The 24,222-nt window shown below is 40.9% G+C and overlaps 1 protein-coding gene across 3 annotated transcripts; it reads left to right on the top strand.

Annotated features, from left to right (window-relative positions):
- Window positions 5,215-23,998, top strand: LOC8069727. 3 transcript variants are annotated; one of them, XM_021445690.1, is made up of 36 exons: window positions 5,219-5,714; window positions 5,849-5,936; window positions 6,034-8,255; window positions 8,523-8,637; window positions 8,903-9,694; window positions 9,895-10,177; window positions 10,250-10,728; window positions 11,313-11,439; window positions 11,519-11,643; window positions 11,814-12,484; window positions 12,596-12,713; window positions 12,829-12,945; window positions 13,204-13,298; window positions 13,485-13,636; window positions 13,767-13,822; window positions 13,914-14,127; window positions 16,161-16,580; window positions 16,691-16,968; window positions 17,108-17,193; window positions 17,261-17,347; window positions 18,190-18,448; window positions 18,549-18,971; window positions 19,066-19,162; window positions 19,965-20,281; window positions 20,416-20,526; window positions 20,860-21,027; window positions 21,161-21,289; window positions 21,378-21,467; window positions 21,582-21,688; window positions 21,763-21,911; window positions 22,183-22,265; window positions 22,334-22,429; window positions 22,575-22,697; window positions 22,785-22,868; window positions 23,037-23,177; window positions 23,258-23,998. In XM_021445690.1, the coding sequence occupies exons 1-36, from the start codon at window positions 5,410-5,412 to the stop codon at window positions 23,591-23,593; spliced, it is 9,543 nt and encodes a 3,180-aa protein (XP_021301365.1). In that variant the 5' UTR covers window positions 5,219-5,409; the 3' UTR covers window positions 23,594-23,998. The 3 variants fall into 3 exon arrangements, 2 of the variants coding, with proteins under 2 accessions (XP_021301366.1, XP_021301365.1); XR_002446677.1 differs by lacking the exons at window positions 21,763-21,911; window positions 22,575-22,697; window positions 22,785-22,868; window positions 23,037-23,177; window positions 23,258-23,998 and having other exon boundaries at window positions 5,216-5,714; window positions 22,334-22,399; XM_021445691.1 differs by lacking the exons at window positions 21,763-21,911; window positions 22,183-22,265; window positions 22,334-22,429; ... (2 more) ...; window positions 23,037-23,177; window positions 23,258-23,998 and having other exon boundaries at window positions 5,215-5,714; window positions 21,161-21,236.

A 24,222-nucleotide genomic window follows, 5' to 3' on the forward strand; every position in this document is an offset into this window, starting at 1 on the left:
TCTCCTAGTAGGATTTCCTAGTATTTTGACTAGTGGTAGTATTTTATAACTACTTAAAAACATTAGGAGAATTCCACTATTTTGGTAGTGCCGTCTATATCTTTTTAGTTATGACCTGTCAGGTGATAACAAGTAGGGAAGGGGAGAACGGTGGTACCAATGGTTTTGCAATTGAGGTTTGCATTTGACTAATTTGCCAAAAAAAACTCAAATTGAGGTATCCAATGGTTTTGCATTTGAGTTTTGCATTTTGACAAAGTTGGCAAATGAGGGAGGAAACTTGGCATTTTTGCCAAACCCCGGACGACTTGGCAAAGGCCGATCGGTCTCTCCTCTGACTCCTCTTCGCGACACAAAGTCTCACCACGTGCCGCTGTCCGCCTCGCGAAGAAACCCCTCCACACGCGCCACTGTCCCGATCGCGACACAAAGTCAGCACGTGCCACCGTTCGGCTCGCGACAAAAACACCTCCACACGCGCCGCTGTCCGCTGCCGTAGTCGGAGAATCGCGCCGCCTGAAGCCATGAGTTCAAGGCCGCCCTTCGTCCCTCCCACGCCGGACACAACGCGCAACACAACGCGAACTAAAGGAGGCGGCAGCGCAACACAGTGCGCGGGAGAACGCGCGAGACTTCCCGCGCGACAGAGTGGATGGCGTGAAGAGAAAAAGCGCGTGAAAAAATAATGACCGGGTCCACCATTTGGTTTTGCCAACTCAATTTTGCCAAAACTATTGGAGACACTCAATTTTGTGACTTGGCATATTGATTTAAGACTTGCAAACTCCTTGTTTTGCAAAACGAAAATTACAAAACCGTTGGAGATTCTCTTAATCCCCATGGTCCTTGATGGAGAACAGAGCCGGTTTGAGAAGAAGAAAAGGGGGAGAGACGGCAGGCTAGCGATCGAGGCTGAGAAAGCTGAAGGGGACAAGGAACCTGCAGAAATGGTATGAGCATGAAGTGGCCTACGCCGCTTGAAGGCCTTTGGGAAATTTGTTTAGAAAGGTTTTGAAATAAACTTTTGAATTGAATTTCATGTAAGAGCCAAAATAAAATCCAAATGAAACTTGGAGCTTCAAGGTCAAGGAGCCGGCCTAATTATATAAAATGGTTATTTCTAGACACCCATCCATCACTGGAGAGACACAGCTAGTTTTCCTCCGTGGAAATCATTTCTAACCATCTCTCTAGAGATGTTTTCTGTAATAATGCCAAATCGATCGTGTATGCCAATGCATAGTTTAATTAAGGTTTCCTAGATAAATTAACGAGAAATGAAACCCCGGCCAGAAACCTTTTGCATGCATATGTCCATCCTATCTAGCTCCGCAGCATCCCAGGGCAGGGCCAATGTGCTTCTGAGTTTCTGACAAACAAAACATGTTGTGGTTCTGCTCTGGATGTAGTCGAATTCACATCAATCTACATGTGTTAAGGTGGATTGGAGTGGAATTTGAAATAAATTCCACCCCAACCCACACTAACACACATGGATTGAAGTGAATACGACAACATCCAAACAAAGGCTAACATGGGTAAAGTTAATTTTGCATTTAAGGGCATATGCCCTTACTCTTCCACCCATTGGATTCGCTTTGAGAATTGTGCAAACACACATCTCAATGCAAAACTGCTTTGAGATATGTATTTGCACACTTTTTAAAGTGAATCCAATAAGTGAGAGAGCGAGGGCATATGCCTTTAAGAGAAAAAAAAAACCGCCTTCGCCTAACATGTGGTTCTGCACTGGGCACACCACAGTAACATGTGGTTCTGCACTGCATGCCAAGTGCATGAGCTGGCATGGCTCCCTTTGCATGGTTCAACTCACTACTAGTAACAGTTATCCAATGCGACATGCATGTGTCCGTTTGCCAAGTTCGCCACTTTATTATACACACAACACAGCATGCATACTGCTTTTGCTCAGACGACCGACGCCGGCTGATCCAGCATGGACAGGCTACGTTCTTCTACCATTGCCGCTGCTCTCCTCTTCCTCACGCTTGTGCTCGTCGCTGCTGCCAATGGCGGTGGAGGCGGCGGCGATGCTGCGGCAGTGGATGAGAAGCAATGCCATCCGCTGGCCTCCGAGCCCTATGCTGGTGGCCTTCCACAACAAGGACGGCGAGGAGATCAGGCTACTAGCCGACCAGAGGAACAAGCAACCCTCCGGCATCTCCGCCATCGCCAACCGGTCCGGCAACTGGTTCTACTCCGGCGTCTGAGACCGAGAGGGCAACCACCACCGCCGCCGCCGCCGCCGCCTCTTTCCCCTCCCCGCCGAGCCCGACAGCAGCAACAACAACAGGTCCCCCGGCGGCCGTCGCACAGCTGAGAGTCTCTGGAACAACCTGGGTGTGCTGGTGAATTCCACTGCCGCCAGCGACGACGACGACAGCGATCCGGCGGCGGCGGGCGACGACGAGCGGTACATGGTCGTCGGCATGCAGACCAGCGGCGGCGACAAGATCAGGTTAGTGGTAGTCACCGCGGTGGGCAACGGGGGCAGCCACGCGGAGGTCGTCGCCGCGAACGTGCTTGCTGCAATGATGAAGGAAGGCAGCTCATGCTGTTAGCCAAGTCTCTCACTCTCCCTAGCTAGGCGAGAATCATAAGCTGACGACGACGTACGGCTAGGGCTAGCTAGTAGCAGCAGCAGCATGGATTGTGTTTTCATTGTCGTTTGTGTAAGTTGTTTAGTTTTTGTATTGAGTTTATTTTCCAAGCTGTTCGTGTGTGTTATTTATTTTTTTAATGGAAATGTTCGTGTGTGTTAGTCTTTTCACAAAGCGTTTTAATTACTGCATGTTGTGTGTACATGTTGCACTCCAGAGTGTTGCTGTTATTATCAGATCGAGTACGTGTTGCTGTTCGTGTGTGTCTCGTTCCAAAGCGTTTTAATACCACTTGCTATTTTGATCAGAGATAACTCATAACTGTACTACTAGTAGGGAGTTCGACCATGCAAAAGGGAGCCATGCTGTACGTACGTGCCCATCTCAGCTCATGCGCTAGGCATGCAGTGCAGAACCACATTAATTAGCACTACTCCATTTCTTGGTGCAAATCCGGTGCCACAGAACCCCACCACGCCTCCTTGCCAGAACTCCATGTTTGTTTGCCAGTCAAAAAGAGGTTGCTGGGGTTTAATTTTCTGTCATCTTGTACTGTACCTCCCAGCTCCCAGGTAATAAGCCCACCCAATGCGACATGCGTGTTGTGTCCGTTTTGCCAAGTTCAGTTCGCCATACATATACAACGATACAATACAACATACGGCTATTGTTCTGTATAAAAGTGCAAGGACGACTGGATTTCGTAAGGGAGATGTTGAAGGTTTGCCAGTTTATCGGAGTTATCATCAGAGTGTTAAACTTTTCTACACGTAACACTCCGATAACCTCTTTTTTTTTTTGACAAATAACACTCTGATAACCTTTTTGTAGTACGGATTGCACTAAGCGAAGTTTAAGGGGGTGTTTGGGACTGCTCCACAAACTTCACTATGGAGCAGCTCCACAAAAAACTGAAGTTTGTGGAGTACCCTGTAGGTGCTCTCACAACTCCACTCTTTTTCCTCGAACTGAGTGCGTGGAGCTGAAGCCGTTTGACTAAAAAACATGGAGCGAAGCTGAAAAACGTAGAGCAGACCAGTCCAAACCCCCCTAAGTCTCAGAGATGTTGAAGGTGCTGGCTTTTGGAAAGTACGGAGTATAGGGTTCAACATTTAGGCCAGCCCATGCTGCAGCCACCAGCCCATCCTTTTGGAGAAAGTGGCCTAGCCCAAAGGAGCCCATCCTTTTGGAAGGACTACTTCTAGTTCTTATGATTGGGATTATCAGTCCAAAACAGTGATTATCATACTGACTTTATATCTTATTTCGTGCTCATATCCTGGATCAGAAGTAGTGATTACCATAACGATCACCATCTATAATCACCGCAAGAATAAGATCTAAACATTGCCCTTTTTTTTTATCATCGTCTAAACATTGCCTTAATACTTCTAACTAGTACTTCCTTCGTCTTTAAAATATAATAAGGGGTCCAAGCGATTTATACACAAAATAAGCAGCCCAGCGAAGAACCACTTTGTGTCCTTACCCCTCACTAATTAAGACATAGAGTAGTGAGTTCTTACTTTCTTTAGTTACCAGCTGGCTTGTTAGATGACAGCAAATTCAAAAGGGATATTAGTATTCTCTACCAAAGAAGATAGAGGAGAAAGGGGTTGAGGATCCAGAATACCTTAATGTGGTATAAATTTTAAACCTTGGATCATCTCTTATCTTTTATATTATAGGACAGAAGGAGTATATATATAGAAGTATTTTTGTCAAAAAAACTTCACATGTATAATTATTATGAAAGAAAATAACATGGAGGTAAAAATTATCCTTATGTCCATAGAAGTATTTACTAGAAGTAGTTCCTATAAGAAACACGGGCTATCATTTGGTAACAAAACATGTAATTGCCATAATTAAGAAATCCGCATGTATCCATGCTCTAGCATCAACATTCGACGGTCTCTTCTTGAGTCGCACCGACAATCTATAACTCTTATAAAGTAAAACTCCACTATCTATTTCTCTTGACATGAAATGCGTCCACCTCAGCAGCAGTTTACTATCAACCCCACTATCTATCTCTCTTAAAATGCAAAGCGTCCACCTCAGAAGTCCACTATCATTTGCCGCTATCAATTTCTCCTAACATGCAAAGTGTCCACCTCAGCAACCTACTATTATTTGCATTAAAGTTAACTAGCACAAGAATTATGACATCCACTATGGATACAATTTTCCATGATTATGCTAATAAAAGAGTTATATATTTATATTCCTCCTTCATACCCGCGGCAACGCGCGGAGAATTCTTCTAGTTCCGAAGGTTCAATGAGTCCGAAGAGAGAAGATCAGTTGGAAAAAGAAATTAATTATGTTACACTCATTGTTTGTCCAAATGCTAAGATTTTAAGATAAAATTAAATCCTAATAAATTGTTAAGTTTTTTTTCTACGAGGTAGAAATAATCGGAACGCATGGGATTTTTTTAATCTTTTAGAAAAAATAAAAATGTTTTTTTTATATTTGGAAATAAAAATGAGAAAAAAATAGTAATCGAAAATGGCAGCAGCTGATTGGTCCTTTTTCTTGTGGAAAGCTCTAGCTGCACGCGTCGTCACTATCGGTATCGTTATCCCCCCATTTGTCCCCATTGATCAAACAGCCCGAGTTCCCGTCTCCGCCCCTTGTCTCTACTGCGAACATCCCTTCTCCCCGCGCCGCCCCGCCCCAAGCGCAACCGCGGCAACTGCAACCCGGACTCCTCCCCGCCCAGCTTGCCGCTAGCGAAGCCCGGGCAATGGAGCCCTAGCGGCGCGTGGTGCCCCACGTCTCGATGGTTCTCGCGGAGGCCCTGCGCGCGCGGCTGCTGGCCGCGCTGCGGCCGTGGGTAGCGGCGGACCCCGCGGAGCTGCGGGTGGAGGCGGGCCTCCTCGCCCGCGCCCGCGCCGTCGCGCGCGGGCTCCAGCTCGACGTCGCCGCGCTCAACGCCGCCGCCGGGGCCGGGGAGTCCCCATCCCCGTCCTGGCCCGCCACGTTCGACCGCGCGGCCGTCGCCGAGGTCGAGCTCGCCGCCTCGCCTTGGGCCGCACCCGCGATCGACGCCGTCGTGCGCGGCGTGGACGTCGCGCTCACACTCAGGTACGATTGCCGACCCCTGCGTTCGCGCCGAACCGTTGTGGCATTGTGCTATAATGGAGTATCTCTTATCGTGTTTTTTGTGAAATTGATTGCTTAACTAAAAGAGTGACGCGTCATTGGTGTCTATTCTGAAGGGAGCCTGCGCCGAGGAAGCAGCGGCCAGACTACAAGGAGTGGGTATCTGAGGAGAAGAAGCGAGTGCTTGCATCATTGGACCCTCAGGTACTTGCATCATTAGCCGCCTGTATTTGCAGTCAAGTTATTTTGACGCTTTGCTTAAACACCGACAAAAAGTTCCGCCTCCTGTTCTACTTGTTAGGGTGAAATGTTGCATGAGATGATTGAAGGTGTAGTTAACTCCCTGGAAGATAAGTTAGCTTCAGTGTTCTCGACTGTGCTTCTGAACTGTGGTCAGGTGCGGTTTGACGATGTCACGATACAAGTTCGATACCTTGATGACTCCCATGTTTTTGTACTGAGGACAACCGACTTACGGCTTGGCTCTGAGCCTGTTTTCCGCAGCACTCTGTTCAGAGGACTGGTTGGGTCTTTAGTGTCATCCAGAAAGAAGAATAGATTGTCTGTTGAATGCGCTGAGTTTGAGTTCCTGATGAAGGAGAATGATTCTGTAGATTGCAGTGCATCCTTCACTGGCGTATCTGCTTCAGTACGATTGGATAATCTACAACTTTCTGGCTTTGGCATTCATGTCCCCAAAGCATGCTGCGAAATTTCACCTAAGTTTGCTCCTTCTTTGATGGTGATACTGGATATTGCGAGCCAAAAGGAAGATTATGCGGTTAGGAATGGCAGAGAGCTTTGGAAAGTCGCTGCACAAAAGGTTGACAATTCAGTAGTGTGCCGAAGGTTTTCTTTAAGCAAAGCTGTAAGCTGTGCTGCTTTTTGGCGGAGCTATGTCCATGCTTATGTACTGTTGCTGACATTATTAGGGTATCCCTCAGACAAGATTGTAGCAAGGAACTGTGGTGGGGTATCAAGGAACAAGAAACTCCTGGATACTATTAGACATCAGTGGGAAACTGTTGTTGGTCTGGAGGATAAAATTCCTGTCGAAACTATTGCTAGAGCACGGTGTGCTGCACGTTCAAAACTGATTGCGTCACAGCAGCTGATCAAGCAGGAATCATCAAAAGCAGTTCTGGTTTCTTCCCTGTTGAAAATTCTTACACCCTTCTTATATTTATGGAGATTTCTTGTGTTCATTTGGAGGTCAGTGTGGGTGACGATGGGCCCCAGAAACAAAGCATCATACCCATATATTTTTCCTGGTTCTACTTATGATGTTGACATGGAGTTTCATGTTAGTGTATACCTTGGGGAACTGTCTGTAACCTTGTTACCAGCTGTTGATTGTTTCACTGATACGAAGAGATCAGACAGAACAAACACTCAGATTGAGTTAGCTTCGGTGCATCTTGTAATGAAGTCATCATGCTTACTTTACTCAGCTGGTTGCACCACACAAGCATTTTTTCTAGTTCTCGGGGAACTGAAGGCATACCTTTCAAGTGTCCCAAAGTTGGTACAAGCAGACAGTAGCAACAGTCCCAGTAGGAGTTCATCTTTTGGAACAGCAGAGTTCACCAAGGACACTGACTCTAGGATAATCCTCTGGTGTGACTTAGCTAGTATGAGCTCATTTTCTGGACAACAAGCCGATGGATCTTTTTACTTCAATGATGATCTGTCCACTGCCCTTATAAAGAGTAATATGGATGAGTTATGGTCAAATTGGATGATAATTAGCAATGCATACAATGAATCGGGTGTGATTCATCATGAAAAACCTTCTGTTATTTTTGAATTCAAATCTTCTCTCATTGATCCTTACAAAAGTATAAGTGGTTACCAGCAATGTAGATTCACAATTGGGAGACTAAACCTTGATTTGGATTATTTATGTGCTTCATCAACTTATCTGCTGTACAGACAGTTCATGCACCACAAACAGCCAAAAGAACTAACTGAAAGATCAGCTGATTTTTCAAACAGTGGTGATACCTATCTAGAGTCTACAAGTGGACTTGTTGACAAATTGAGATCAGCGAATCATAGGATAAAGGTTGCAATGTTGGATGTGATTCCAGAGAACACTCTTCATATTGTAGCACTGGTTGCTGGTCCAAGTATACGGTTATTCTTTGATAAGTATAATATGTTGCAAAATAGCAAAGACGTATACAAGCCCTTGCTTTCTCAGATGAGTAGCAGGTCCTGCATAGTTTTCAGTCTAGCATATGTGGAATGTTTTCTTTGGCCAGCATCTCTTTCTTCAACTCCTACAAGAGCAAATTCTCATACCAAAGAATCACATAAAACATTTGTTAGTGCGAAGGAGCCCCAAGAACATCATCAGCTACAAATAGAAAGTAGTGCAAGGAATGTCTATCGAGGGCATGTGACGCTTGATGCTTGCTTCATCTTTGCTGGTTTAAATCTTCTGATAGATAATCTAGAGGCAAGTCAGCAGTCTCACATTTGTGGACCGCTGTCATGCAGTTTCCTGATTTCAGCTAGCAGGTAGCATTTGTTGACCTTTCATTTTTATGGATGTGTGACTCAAAAAAGATTTGAGTTCTGTATGTTACCTAAACTATATTTTTGGTCTGGTATTTGGCATGAGAAGTTGACTCTGAAAGGTTGTCTTATGAGAGCTGTTATAGTAGTAGCATGTAATCCAACAAGCTATGATGAACAATTAAAGTTGTTTATTGTACCAACTGCAATTTGTTGTGGAATCAGGTTGCATGTTTCAACTGCATTTGATTCTTTTATTTCGCCTTGCAGGAGCTATGTCTATTCCTTCTTTGGGGTGAGAAACGTCATCTCAACTAACTTAGAAGGAAGGGTCATTGGGTTCCTAGCTTTCTTCTGCATGGATGAACTCTTCATGGTTTGCCAGGTATGCACAGCAGATTATACCATTCTTTTTGACATTATTAAATCGTTTTTTTATTTGTATTATCTATGCTTTGTGAGGGGGTTTTGTGAAGAGACGAATATGCATAGCTTAGATTTGCGTACACGTGAGAATTAGAATTAAGAACAAACAGATTTTTTCCCTAAATCATTTCATGGCTTACATTTCTGAACCAAGTATTCTACTCCTTGTAATGTCTGCTTTAACTCGCTTTACTCTACTTGTGTTGGTTATCAATACTCTGCAGCTTATCGAAAGCATGCATTTGGAGGCATTGAAGTCTGATCCTGGAAACTTTAAGTATTCCAGAGATTTTATTGGAAGACTAGCATCGTTTTATAAAAAGGATATCAAGGGGAGCACAAGGGAGCTTGTTGAAGATATTGCCCAGGAAGGCACAGTGGATCCTCATGTAGAACTCGGCGTTGAAATGCAACTTGATTTGGAGTCAGCAGACATTATCTTTAGTGCTTCACGTGGTGGACTTTTGATAAATCCTTCTGTGTTTATCAATAGTTTTGTAAACTACATCTGCAGCTCTCCTGTATTTGAGGGCATATCAACACAGGAATTACTTGATGTATTAGCTCTAGGTGTTGGGTTCTGCATCAAAAGTTCTTCTGTGAAAGTTCTGCTTAATGGAGAATGCACAGACTTCCTCGTTAGTCTATCTGGAATTCAGTGTGTGATATTTGAGAACCAACCTCAAATGAGTACTTATAATGATATACTCCAGCATAGGTACATATCTAGTGGCTTACTGCATAGCAAGAACCAGCTCATTATATCAGAATGTATCTTTCGTATTAGTGTTGGTTCCAATATCAACTTGGTTGACAAGAAATTGCAACATGAATCTAGAAGTCATCACATATCTGCTTCTCTAGGAAATCGGTATTCAATTAAAATTGAATTTACAGAGGTTTTTGTTGGAGACTACAGAATACACAGTTACCTTTCTGAATTGAGGCAGCACAGCAAACATAAAATCTCGCTGTTGATCCATGATGATCTTCAGGTTGTCAAATCCAAAATCCAGGTGCACCACTCCTCTTAAAGTCTTTTCTGCTGATTCTGCTAACATTGTTTCTGATTAGCTATATTGACATTGTTTCACATGCTTTTATCATGAAAATGTCCAGCTATGAAGCATTTAGTTTATTTCTGAGTTGTTCCTAATTGGCACCCTCCTTTTTGTTGTCTCGCTTTTAAGGCATACTTTATAACTGCTATCTACAGGGTGGCTTGATCTTTCTGGAAACAATTTCACTAGCTAAGCTTGTTCTGTGTTGCAAAGTTTACTTACGGCTGCTTGTGGATCTCTCACTGCGGGCAACATCAAACTTAGTCAAAGATAAGGTAGCTCCAATTTCTGCAGGAGGTGACTATACTGAGAGAGGGGCAACAGCAGTGCCTTTAGGTGCTCATGTTCAAAGTGAGGAATCCCAATTGAGTGTCATCAAATGCCTTAATATTGAATTAACTTTGCTGTCCCCGACTCTTGTTGTCGTGGATAAATCAGGTAATTGTTTTATATGCCTATCCTTAGTTCAATTGTGCTGCCAATAAATTATATATCTTTTCTTGCATTTAGGTATACATCAGGGATTAACTTTTGAAGTTGATGCGAGACTTCAACAAATGAATCTTGGCATGGAGTTTTTGTTTGAAGTGAAGCGCCTTTCGATCTCCACTGTTAGTAGTATCTGCAAGAATTCCCGTGAACAATTAAGAGATGTACCAGGACCTCGTTTTCGGTCCAGCAAGACTGTTGATCTTTCACCTCAGTCTGAAATTCAAGAATATCTCCCATTTGTAGAAGCAGATAATCTGCGTAGTTATGATCATGAAGCTCCTTCAAGCTCAAGTTCTGCACTTGGAAGTTTAACAGGCAACACATCACTTGATTTTTCGTCACATGAAAATCAGATCCTGAAGCATTTCTCTGCTTATCTCAAGATCGAGAGAAAAAAATTGGATGGTCACTCTGGTTTGGAACATTTGTGTGGTGATTGGGCTGGAAGCGGGTCTCTTTCTGGTTTGGAGGTGGCAATGTCACTCTCAAACGTTGAGGTGATGCCTCAATCTCTCTCCTGTGCTTATTATGCTCTGTCTGTAATTTATGGGAGACTAATAGTTCTAGGAAAACAAGTAGAGAATATGAGAAAAATTAGAAGAACTAGCATCATTTGACACACTGTTATACATTCTAGACCAAATGGTTTGAATTGTTCTTTTGTCTCCATGTTCAGAATTGGAGCTTATTTGGCACATTTATGACTGCATATTACGTCTATTTTCATCATTATAATTCCATGGATAGTGTCATATACTAACACCATTGTTTCAGCTCTGAACACTTTTCCCCCATTTAACCATGATTCCTTGCAAAGAAAAAATATATATCTTTTTTTGCCAACATGTGCCATTTGCATCCACTTCTGTGACAAGCACTCAGTTTCGGAGACATAAACTGAGAAAAATATCTCATCAGGAAGATGGAAATGCATCCATTGCAGTTTATTATGGTATAAAACATTTGGTCAGGGCTATCCAAGTCAGATTTGGTCCAGGTCTACATTATGTTCTATGAAATTTCAAATTATGAATCATCCAATGAGTATAGCTGTCCAAGTCACATTATGTTCTATCTGCAGATGATCTCATCGCTACTTGCTCCTGTTTATGGGATAATGAGTTCTGGTTCAACACAGAAGAAAATACAGTCTGATGGCACCAGTCACCAAGCACAGCTAGATCCCATGGATTATACTATACCTGATGGTAATTCTGCTTAATGACAGACATGCATCTTATAGACCTAAATAATACTGTGCTAATCCACATATTACTGCCATAACAGGAGCTATTGTTGCTATAAGGGATCTTAATCAACAGATGTATGTATCAGTCAAAAACACTGGGAGTACATACCAAGTGGTTGGTGCATACCATTATTCCCTTGCTGGTGAATGTGCATTGTTTAAGGTTATAACTTGATACCTTATACTAGAAATAATTTCTCTATTTAAGGTTATCGCTTGATAGCTATAATCCTATATACTGGAATTGATTTCTCACTATTAATCATAGTTATCTACAAGTGATGTTGCACCTATGTGGTTGTCAGAAAGACTATATCACCTTTTTTTTCCCAGGTGAAACACCATAAGAGCTGGAGATCGAACACACAATGTATTTCTCTTTTGTCTTTATGTGCAAAGAATAATGAAGGCAAAGAGTTGGCCCTTAGTTTTTCTCAAGGATCAGATTTCGTTGAAATTTCTTCTGATGTTGACAAGCCGTGTTCAATTTGGAGCACACTTCCTTTCAGGGTTGATAGTTCTGAGGATGACAGCGATGTTGGAAAACCTTACAAGGTTATACCAAGAAGTTCGTACCATCTTGTCAACAAGAAAAACAATTATGGCATTGCATTTGTTGATGGCTTGCTAGAGTTTGTGAAAAAGCCAGGAAATCCATTTAAAGTGCAGGTTTTTGATGAATCTATTTTTTCTGATGCTTCAAGACTTACTGTTAACCATATGAATTTGGACAGTAACACTTACTTAGATGTGGACGATGATGTGCCTTTTTCCGTGAGGGATAGATTGGCAAGTGGTGCAAGTTCTCAACATGTAATCATCAATGTTGACAAGATTGTTTTTACCATCACTCATGAAGTCTCTGATACTGATAATGTTTTCCCACTTGTCCAAACCTGCATAAGTGATATCCGTGTTGTTACACAAATATTCCCATCTAAAATCAGGATGCTAAGTTCATTCAAAGTCTCAGCACAGTACTTCATCGCACGAAGAAATCTGTGGTCAGTCTTGTGCTAATATCTATGTTTTTTTCCCTGTATAATTGTATTTTGCTGGCTTCTTACAAATTGGCAAGGAGATTTAGAATTGAGTTCTTGCTATCTGACACACAGGGAAGAACTCATCTCTCCTATCGCGTCCTATACATTCTTCCGATCTAGGTTTTTTACCCCAGACCCAGTAACTAACTATGGAAAGACAGCCTTCTCTTTCTTCTTTCAATTAAAGCAGGTGCGATACTTTAATAATATGCTTGTTTCAACTGCACAGAATTGTTTAGCTGCAGTGTAGTTAATCTCACCTTCATTTTTTTCTTTTGACAGAAGGTTCATCTTCGTTCTTGCAGGTGGATATATTTATTAACGAGCTTTCATTTGACATCCTTCTATATTTGGTTGGAAAGTTAGACTTGATGGGTCCATATGCTGTCAAAAGCTTGGCTATCTTTCCTAACTCCTGCAAGGTATAAACAAAAACGTCTGTTTATATATTGAAGACAACCAGAGTTAAATTTTATTTTGGATGCATGAATATGAACCTATTTTTCCTACCTTTGTAACGATATGGCTGACAGCTCTGCGATCCTATTTTGCCATATTCTACACATTATTTCGCAGTAGGGTATTGCATATAAACTTCTGTTCTTTTTTTTTTCTTTCTGGCTTTTCCTGTTGCCTCTTTCTTGAGGTATGACTATACATACTAACCATTGCTTCTGCAGATAGAGAACGGCTCAAGGCTGGCACTTGTGTGTCATTTCAAAGATAATGGGGATGCAATAATTCCTGGGCAACAGTCAACTTCAGTTTTCTTGAGGTCTGTTTAGTTTGTTGGTTACTTAGATAATTCTTGTAATCTTAGCAAAGGATATGTTTAATGCTTTGCACATTGTCATATTGGACAATCGATTATGACTCATTCAGTCTTCTGGATGTTGATCCTTCCCTTGCGCTTTGTATTGTACTCCTGTTTTATCTGATACTATGTTTACACATCCTCCAGGCACTTAACATTTGATGATAATACTTCACATGATCAAAATGTGGTTTCTATTTGCTTACTCAAGGAAGGGGTATTTTCAACTATTCCAATCAGCATTTCTCTCCATGACTCTGGTATTTTTGCATGGAGAACCCGCGTGTCACCAGTCAAAGGTATTTCTTTCAGAGAATATTCATTCATAGAAATTTCAGCATTTTTTAGATATATGTTTCCAAAGTTATAATTTTGTTCGGAATCTGCTAAGTACCTTTTGGTTTGAACTACTTTCCATTACCTCTGTAGACCCAAGAACCTTTTCTGGACCATTTATTGTGGTCAAGGTGTCCCAGAATTCTGAGGTAGGAAAGCAAATGCTTTTGTACCTTCCCTTACATATTGATTATTGCATTCTAATTTTGTCTTCTCATAGTTAATGTTAACTAAATGCAGGAAGGCTTATCTCTTTCAGTTCAACCTTTGTTAAGGATCCATAATAAGAGTGACTTTCCTCTTGAACTTCGGTTTCAGAGGCCAAACAGAGCTAGTGAAGATGCTGTATTTGTTACAGTTAGAAGTGGAGATATGGTTGATGAATCTACTGGAGTATTCGACGCCATGGATTTGTCTGGTGGACCGAAAAGAGCATTGATGTCTCTAGCTCTAGGCAAGTAACTATACATTATCTCGGCATGATGTTAGTTCCCATGTTGCATGACAAAATAGCTCTTATTAGCTGCTAAGTTATTTCATGATGATCCATGGAAAACTATTGGAGACAAGGGATAGGAAAGGTCCTCCATAGGACCACACTGTACATAAACTTTACTTAGTTTCCTTTCGGTATTATCTTCACTATTTAGTGTATATTCAAACATTATATCTTCTCAACCTTTTAAAGATGGCTGATGCCAGATGTTATGATCCATAGATCATTAGCAAAGTCAGCTTGAAGGGAGACAAGAAGATCGAGGCATTTAGGATTATTTCTTCTTCATTGCTTGGTTACAAATGGTGCACAGTGCCTGCTTATATAGAGCTATAGCTGGCCCTAACCCTAACAACCTAATCTTATCCCTACTGACAACCCACAGTGCTACAGTACCGTCCAGTGCTACAGGACTTGGGCTATCTACAATGCCATCCCAGCTCAAAGGGCCCAGCTGGCTGCCCATAACAGCAGTGTTGTTTATTCTTGTTAGCAATAGCATTATTTACCTTGGAAAATGGTAGTACATAGAAATGATTTTGATTACACATTATTGTAGTGTTAAATGTTAATTCTTTTTTATTTTGACAGAGGTAAACCCTGCTTTTATAAAAAGCAAACAGTACTTGTAGTGTTAATTCTGCATACCATTCTTTGTATACTTTCCAGTTATTCCCCAGACTCCTCTATGTAGCTTGCGCAAGAAAGAGTTTCCGTGTTTAATGCCTTCATGGGTTTTCTCGAACACGTTGGATAGCTGTGTGTCATTTCATTAAGAAGAAATAAGTACAAATGGGAAGGTTAGGGATTAAATCCAATCTCTGCCCCAAAGATACCCACCCACCACATCCTAGGGTAAAGCTAAAAATGTTTGCCACACTTTCTTTTTGAACGTAAAATACAGCAGGGGAGGCCCCCACTGTAGAGATTTATTAGGAAAAAAGAGGCACCGTACAACAGGGATGCTTTACCCAAGCCAAAACACGCAAGGAGACCTGTGAAACTAGGAGAGGGAATCTATACAGAGGAGGAACTCATGACGTTTGTTTTCACAAAATCTGCAAGCCTGCAATCTGGCCTCTTCACAAAAGAGGCGCTTCCAAGACTCCAGGGAAGGACGGCCCCTGTCAAAGATGAAGTTGTTTCTTTGCTTCCAAATCTGCCAAGCAGCAATGATGAACGCTCGCCACACTTGGGGCCTGTTTGTCATAAGCTGAAACAAACAGGCCAACTGTTGAGGTGGCTTTTGAAAAGCTGGCTTTTGAGGAAATAAACTATGAGAGGAGATTTTCTGGCTTTTGGTGTGCTGAGAAGCTAAAAGTTTATTACGAAAGTAAATAGCAAAAAGGCAACAGCCGAAGCCAAAAGCAGGAACAAAAGCTGTCAAAAGCTGCAGCTCAAACAAACAGTCCCTTAGGCTTTAGCGATGAACTCACCTAACACAACTAGATTGCAGTGTAAGCATCCTTAGCCAATCCTGGAGTGCTGCAGCCCCAGCCAAGCGCTGAAGGGCCCTCTCATTGGCTACTTCTTGCAGTACTACCAGGATGCTTGGTTGTGCGCTATTAAAGACACAACAGTCATTCTTGTGCTTTCAGATGCCTTCATGGGTAAATTATTAGGCACTACTTACCTTGCACCTGATAACATGAACACTTGTGAAGTCTAACAGGTGCATACTTGCATTCAGGATTTCTCTCAAATTATAAATTTTATGTGTTCCATAACCCATGTGTTCATCATGCATTTTTCTCTTTTGTATGTAGTGCTATTGTTATCAATTAAATAGCCAGGTAGTGCTCCAATATTCGAATTTTGATAAAAATGCAATCCCAGTCATAAACGAAGTTCAAATATTATCATCCCATGCTCCTTGTGGTTGCAACTTTTTATTGAGCATCCAGGCACATGAGCCTAAAATGTCAAGTATTCAGGTCAGAGGTAGTAGTTATTATACGACACTTATCTGACGGCTGTCCAATCCATTTCAGGAAATTTTATGTTGTCAATTAGACCTGATATTTTGGAAAATTCTGAAAATATTGGCCAGCTAGCTTCAGTGAAGTGGTCAGAGGACATCACCGGTGAAAAAACCTTCCGAATATCTGGGGTTATAGAAAAGCTTAACTATAACCTAAGGAAAGCCTTCAATGTTGATTCCATGAAGTCTTCTTTCAGCTCTCTAAGTTGCCCAGTTTTTTCCAATGGGCATCATGTTACAGATCTTCATTTTTTAATTCATATTCTTGTTAGAGATGTGCCTGTCCAACCTACAAATGGAACTCGTGTTTCTGAAAGAAGTGCACCAGTTGCTTTACAGTTCCAGAGAGAAATTTTCATATATCCAACTGTACAAGTGTATAATTTCTTGCAAACAGACATACATGTGGTTCTGACAGATTGCCAACAAGGTAAACTCTTATCTACGAGCATTTAGTGTTGGAAGAGTGAATGTTCCTATTGAAGAAAGTAAACAAAAAAATGATATGTTTTACTTATTTGTTTATATACTATAATACAGGAACTGTCATAGAAGATGGCTTTGGCGGTATTGGCAAGCAGGCAACGATCATAAGTGGTTCAAGTGCTTATTTCTATGTGAATCCTACACTATTTAATTTCTCAGTCGCACTGATTTCATATGGTTCGAAGTCTAAGACAGTTAATAGTAGTGACTGGGTTAAGAGAATGCAAAAGCAGACGAGTAAAGCTCAGTTTCTTGACATGCAATTAGAATTTGTTCCTGGGAAGTTTCATTCTTCTTTAAGATTACTACGTCAGGAGAAAGGCTTGTTGGAGGTAGGATGACAATTTTGATGTTGTTGCTTCTTAATTTCCCATTGACATCTGAATATCTGATGAAACTGCATGCCTTTGGGAATAAAAAGTTTGAAGATATCAAATGATCTACCTGATAGTCAGTCTTTTGCTTGTGCAGGTTGCTGTATTCACAAAATACACATTACACAATACCAGTGACTACACGCTACAGTGCACAGCTTCACATCAAAAACCACTACCTCTGTATGTAAATTTGAGTACTAGGTAAGCAATCTTACATGGTTGCTCATGAAATGCTGAAATCATGCAGGTTGGAATCTGGAATGAACAGTATCAATCTTCCTCCCCAACATGGTTGTATTTTGCCCTCAATGTCAATGAGCTCCTGGTTTATAAAGTAAGCAGTCACATTGGCTTTGTTCTCTGCTGATTGAAAATGGTTCTTGATTCAACACAGCGGAGCTAGCTATTTTGCACAAAATTTCATTGAGTCACTATGTCTTGTATCGTAGAATTTGCTTTTGCAAATAGTCAATCTGCTATGGTTATGAACACTTTGTTCCTCACCTAAGCCTCAGCTGGTTTGTTTGCTCTAGCTCTAGCCCAAAGATAGACTTGCCTGATCATAACAAAATTATTTTAGGACTATAGATAATGTTTGTTATATGGACAATTGTCCACCTGATGTGCTATTATAATCATATGGCTGGTTTAATGGTTCCTGCCAGAAAGTTCTTCATAAACAGCAACATGCATCGTCTGTTCAATGTTACAACTTATAAGCACACATTTTTTCTTATCTTTCGGTCTTATTCAAGGTGAGGACCATTTAATTCATATCTGTTCCCTAAACGGCCGTTTAGCCCGTTTGCAGGCCGTGTAAATGCTACACAATGGCTTGCCATGTCCATTTAACCAGCCATTTATCCCATTTAATCACCGTTTAGTCCATTTAAATGGCCGTTTAGCCCGAATAAACAGCTAAATGATAGGTGACTGTTTAATCCGTTTAAATGTTTGGGCTAACACTTTGTTTATTGTGAAACATTCTTCATTGGCTAAGATAATTTTGAGTATTGATGATATAGAATATTAAGTCAGGAAAGTGTGGTTCCATTTTGTTTGTTTGTTAGATATTTTGGTGTTACTGTAAATGTAAATGCAATGCAATATGCTTCCCTGGCACTGAGTAGTGAGTTCTCTAAACATGTTTATAACTATGTAACTTATACATGGCAGGTCAAGCAAATTACGAATAAGCCTTGGCGAGAAAGCATCAGAAGTTATTATTGATTTGGAAGCACTGTCTGGCTTCACTGAATTTTTTCTTGAGATCCAAGAAAATATATTACCCCATCGTATGGCTGCTTTTGGAGTGTCTTTGCAACCTGTTCTTTATAACTTGCCTGTGCCATCACAAGTAGTACTAATAGTTCCAAGATATGTTATTTCAAATGAGTCTGATGCTGCAATTGCTGTTCGTCAATGTTTTGTTGAGGTGCGTCACTTATGCTGTAACATGTTTTGTTGAGATCCAAGATAATATATTTGTAGTTGCCCTCATCTGATACTAATGGTTTTGGTTACCAATTATGTAGCACGACATTGATGGATTGACGGTTGAAGCTAAACAGCGGGCTACCTTACAGACATGGAAACCTGGGAAAAAGCGAGAAGTAAATTACTTTGATTTGTTTGTTAAGAAGCACAGAAATGTTTTTGAGGATTCTCACATTTTTATCCAGTTCTGGCTAAAAGAACCTGGATACAGTTGGTCTGGACCGATCTGTGTTTCATCAATTGGTCGTTTTTTCTTGAAATTTAGAAGATCAGAAGGAATGGTGGCAGATGGTATTAAAAGAGACCCTATGAATGCTGGGAAGCTGAAACTGTTTGCTTCTGTTGATGTTGTTCAAGAGACAACTTCTTTTGTCTTACACTTCACTAAACCACCGAAGGTTACGCTCCCATATCGAATAGAAAATTACTTGAGTGAATCATCTATCATGTATTTCCAGAAGGTGCAGATCCTTTTTTAGCTCTGTTATTATTCTATTCTATCAGGGAACCAATCATTGTCATGATATTACTGATACATATATTAATCTGTTCTAGGATTCAGTTGATTCAGATGTATTACACCCTCAAGAGTCAGAACAATATGCTTGGGATGATTTCAGTTCACCTCGCAAACTGGTTGTCCGCATTGTTGGCAAGTTCTTAACTCCAAATAACATATAGTTACTTATTCTGCTGATTAATGTATTATGTTGGTGGTTATTACTAATTACAAAACCAATGAAACTGGAAAAGCATAAAGAAACAACATTAATTTTCAATATTATATTGTTATACATGTCTCTAACTTAGGCATTTACTATTTCCTTCGTCATTAAGTCGATTTCGATTTGTTTGTTTGGCATGATGTGGTTTATTGGCTGGAGGTTAGTTTGTTAGCATGAATGGTTTGTACAATGTGCAACTCAATCCCTTGCAATACCCCAAATCATGAAGATATACAATCATGTGTATATACATATGAAGAAAACAACCCCCTCTAGGGTCTAGATAATAACTACTCCCTCTATTCCATCCAAATTATAAGTCATTTTGGCTTTTGCTATGCACTTAGATATATTGTTAAAGTAATGCATCTAGAACAGCTAAAACATCTTATAATTTGGAACGGAGGGAGTACAGTGAGGGGTGATTTGAAATATAAGTGGGTAGTTCACATGTGAGCTCGAACTACCCCTCACGCTATTTAAAGTTTTAAACTAGTATAACATAAAGCTAAATTGGCCACATGCCCACATCAGTGGTTTGCAACACATTGATTCAGTTGCAGTGTGTATAGTTAGGAAGATATTTTTGGTGAGATGCCTCCTGGTTATTCACATGACCTTTTGCTCTTAACTTCTTTGTCCCTGTCTAACACATTAGTGCTTTTCATCTTTGTTATGGTTCTTTAATCATAGTTTTTAATGAATAACATTATGATTGATCTTCTCCAGATACACCTGCATTGCGTGAAATTAAAATAGATAAAATCAGCCCATGGAAGCCATTTTTGAAGATGCGCCAAAATAGCAGGCTTAATCTGGATTTCTCATTCAGTGATGGACTCAATTCAAGAAAACAAAGATTTGATGAATCATTTGGACTGAGAATGTTCAAAATTGGCTATGAAGTGTATGCCGATGGTTTAACAAGAGTTCTTCGAATATGTGAACATGCAGATAATCCCAAAATTGAGAAAATTCAACGGCCAATAGCAAATGTACAGTTCAGAATTTCTTATGTGTGTATTCATCTTCTTGATAAGGGCCAGGTTTGTTCCTTTTGACTTCCAGCCAGCCTAAGCATGAAACCATTTCTTCATGAACTATGCCAGTAATCTGTTCATACTTGCAAGTCTACCACGGTCTCAGATATCCTTTTCTTTTCATGGCCACCTTGTTGAAGAATGGGGAAAATGTCCAATTGCCATCGACAATCTTAACAGCAAGACTTCAGCATGTTTCTTCTGATTCAGTTATCACAAACAGATTCAAGCATGTATCTGTTGCAATTCATGTAAGTATTGGCCCTTCGCAATTTTATATTTCAATGCAAAAATGAATGTAACTAGATTACCTATTGGCTGGAATAAAGTTTGCAATTTTTGCACTTTTTTTTTTGAGATTTACCTATTAGAGTTCATGATGATGGTGTACCTGCTGCCATGCCATCACCACCACAGAGGCTGATTATTAGGAACTCACTGTCTTATTTAATTTGCATGCATTAAGAATTATCTAAATGTTTAATCATGTGTACATGTAATTGTTTTATCTGTTGTTCCGTTGCAATGCAAGAGCAATTTTGCTAGTATGTAAATAAATAAAGACTTTTTTAAAACAACTGCAGTCATTGAATGTGGATGAAAAATGGGAAGGGGCTTCATTCGGGTCAATTCTTAGGAGGAACAAGCTTCAGGATGCTAGTCTTGACGAAAATATTCTTCATATGGTCTTTGTACTGAATTCAACCCACTCCAGTGTCAAACAAATACAGTATTGTTCCATCATTCTACAGGTAACTTAAGTGGCACACTTGCTCCTTGCTAACATCTACAACAGTATGTTCTTAGGCTTGCTGGTTCAGACATTGTTAACTAATGCAATTTCGCAAGAATCATAAATCCTCTAATGAAGATATGATGTCACAGCCTGTTGATCTTAAGATTGATGAGGAAACGTTAATGAAGCTAGTACCATTTTGGAGAGCATCCCTTGCACCTTCAGGCACGATGAGTACACAGTTTTATTTCAGACATTTTGAAGTACATCCAATTAAGGTTCCTTGCTTTTGCTCACATCTGTAATTATTTCGTAGTGTTAATTTTAAAATACTGATTTTTTTTTATGAAATGCAATGGTCTAAAGATCATAGCAAGCTTTCGGCCTGGTGGCCGACGCACAACTTATAGTTCTGCTCAAGAGGCTCTGAGAGCACTACTGCATAGTGTTATAAAGGTATGTTTTAAAGCATATTTCATCTGTTGTTAAAGTGGACACATTTTTTTTATCATAAAAGGACCTCTTTCGTTACTTTACATCACAGTTCATCTCTTACCTCTTCATTTTCAGGTGCCTGAAATTAGCAACTCAGCTGTGGAGCTCAATGGGGTTCTCCTAAATCATGCTTTAGTTACATTTCGTGAGCTACTTCTGAAATGCGCTCAGCACTATTCATGGTATGGTAAATCTTTCCCATTTATTACATTGTCATCTGCTGAATCTTGATTACCCACAAATGAATAATTGATAGGTATGTATTGAGGGCAATCTATGTAACAAAAGGAAGCTCATTGCTTCCTCCATCTTTTGCCTCGATTTTTGATGACTCTGCTTCATCTGTTCTTGATGTTTTCTTCGACCCTTCTGATGGATCGCTCAACGTCCCTGGGCTTACCATAGGTAAACAATCAAAATATGTTCAGATATTTGTAGGAATACTCCATTGTCATTGACTGTAAGAAAATTACTCGATTGGATCTCTAGTCTTGTAGTTTGGAAGATGCTCACTATGATAATTGAACAATAGTTAATAGCATGTTTATTGACGTTATTTGAATTACTGTATTATGGTTATGGATAATGGGTTATCAGGTTCCATCTAAAAATGTGGACTATTTTTCCTCTATTATAGATTTGAACCTTTTGCTTTACTTATTTCTGGATTATGCAGGCATGTTTAAATTTATAAGCAAGAACATGAAGTCAGGTGGTTTTTCTGGAACAAAACGGTACCTTGGTGATCTTGGGAAAACTGTGAGCTTCCAAAACATACTATCAACATTTTCTTCCAAGGGGTCAATGTAATGTTGGGTCTTCTGCAGGTTAAAACTGCAAGTTCGAATGCTCTCTTTGCTGCCGTCACAGAAATTTCAGATAGTGTTGTGAGAGGAGCAGAAACAAATGGTTTGAATGGCATGGTATTACTCCTTGTCTACATGATGTACTCATGCCACTTTTCCTTTTCTGTTCCCGTATCTAAAACACATGCAATTAGACTAGGTAAACTGACTTCCCTCTGTCCATTAGAACATTATGAAGCAGTTTTTCCTCTTGTGTACATAGGTTACTGGTTTCCACCAAGGCATTTTGAGGTTGGCGATGGAGCCATCTGTTTTAGGACAGGCTATAATGGAGGGAGGTCCTGACAGAAAGATCAAACTCGATCATAGCCCTGGACTTGATGAGGTTCTCCCCATCTTTTACTCACGTTGAATATTTCCGAATGATGTTACCACCATATAAATATATGACATATCCTGTGCCATTGTTCAGCTATACATTGAAGGGTACCTACAGGCTATGTTGGATGTCATGTATAAGCAAGAATACCTCCGAGTCAGGGTGATTGATGATCAGGTAATTTCCTCGTATATCAATTTGTTTTCTGTGACCTCCTGCATGTTTTCACCTAGAACTTCTGTTTTCTTTTCCCTGTGTGAAACAAAATTTCTTTTCCCTGTGTGGGCGTGCACAGAAATACTGTGGTGGTCTGAACAATCTGACAGTGCACTCTTTTTCTTCCAGGTTATCCTGAAGAATCTACCACCAAATAGTGCTCTGATAAACGAAATCGTGGACAGTGTGAAAAGCTTTCTTGTGAGCAAGGCACTGTTGAAAGGAGATTCTTCCACAGTTCGACCGTTGCGCCATCTGAGAAATGAACCTGTAAGTTCTGTTTTCACATTGAAGCCATACACTGGTACGTTTCCTGCTGTGAGAGTAATCGACCTTATAACTGCCTGTAGGAATGGAGGATTGCGCCGACGGTGCTCACCCTGTGCGAGCACCTTTTTGTGAGCTTCGCTGTGCGCGTGTTGCACCGAGAAGCCAGCAAGGCCATCTCTGGAGCCATGTCGAGAGTGAAGAAACCGTCCGTCGGAGAAGAGGGCGAAGGCGACTCGTCGTCATCTGGTGGCGTCCTGTGTAAGCGGAACAGGCTGTGGACTGTCGGGAGGTTCGCGGTCTCGGGCATGGTCGCCTATGTAGATGGTCGGCTGTGCCGGCACATACCCAACCCCATATCCCGGAGGATCGTCAGCGGGTTTCTGCTGAGCTTCATCGAAAATAGGGGTAACGAATAGGCGGGCAGGTACAGAGAACAGATATGTGGTACTGCACGTGACTGGTCATGGCATAGAGTTGTACAGCAAGTTTAACCGCGCCGGGGGGCGCACGTTTGGTGTACAGAAACACTGGGGCAGTAATTCTATAATTACTATTCCCTAGTTTTGTTGTCATGGACTCCTGGTTATTAATGTGATAGCTAGCCATGGCTATGAAAAAGGTTCCAAGCGCCCGTGCAGTGACCCTCCGTCAGTGTCGCGAGTTCCAGTTCTCCCGAGTGGCAACTGGCAAGCAAATCGACGGAACTTCCGTTGGGTGCCTTCGACGTGGCCTAAACGTTCGCTACTTCGTGCATCTGGAAATCAAGTTTGCACCTAAGCTGATGTACAAACACGAAAATTAATCCATGCCCCTTGACTTCAGGTTCTTTTTTTTTATCTTACCAGGATTGAAACTCTTCATTTATTTAACCATTTTATCTTACTATTACTAAATAGAGATTTCAATAAAACCCATGTCAATTCTCACAAGATGCCCTAGAAAAAATAAATCCTAAATGCTCTCAAAAAATTAAGAAGGATCTAGTCATTAATCATCCCTCCATTCTTTCTTTTTTTATAAAGCACAACTTAGCATGACCTGGTCT

This window comes from Sorghum bicolor, chromosome 8 (genome assembly GCF_000003195.3).
Source record: "Sorghum bicolor cultivar BTx623 chromosome 8, Sorghum_bicolor_NCBIv3, whole genome shotgun sequence".
Classification (NCBI taxonomy): Eukaryota; Viridiplantae; Streptophyta; class Magnoliopsida; order Poales; family Poaceae; genus Sorghum; species Sorghum bicolor.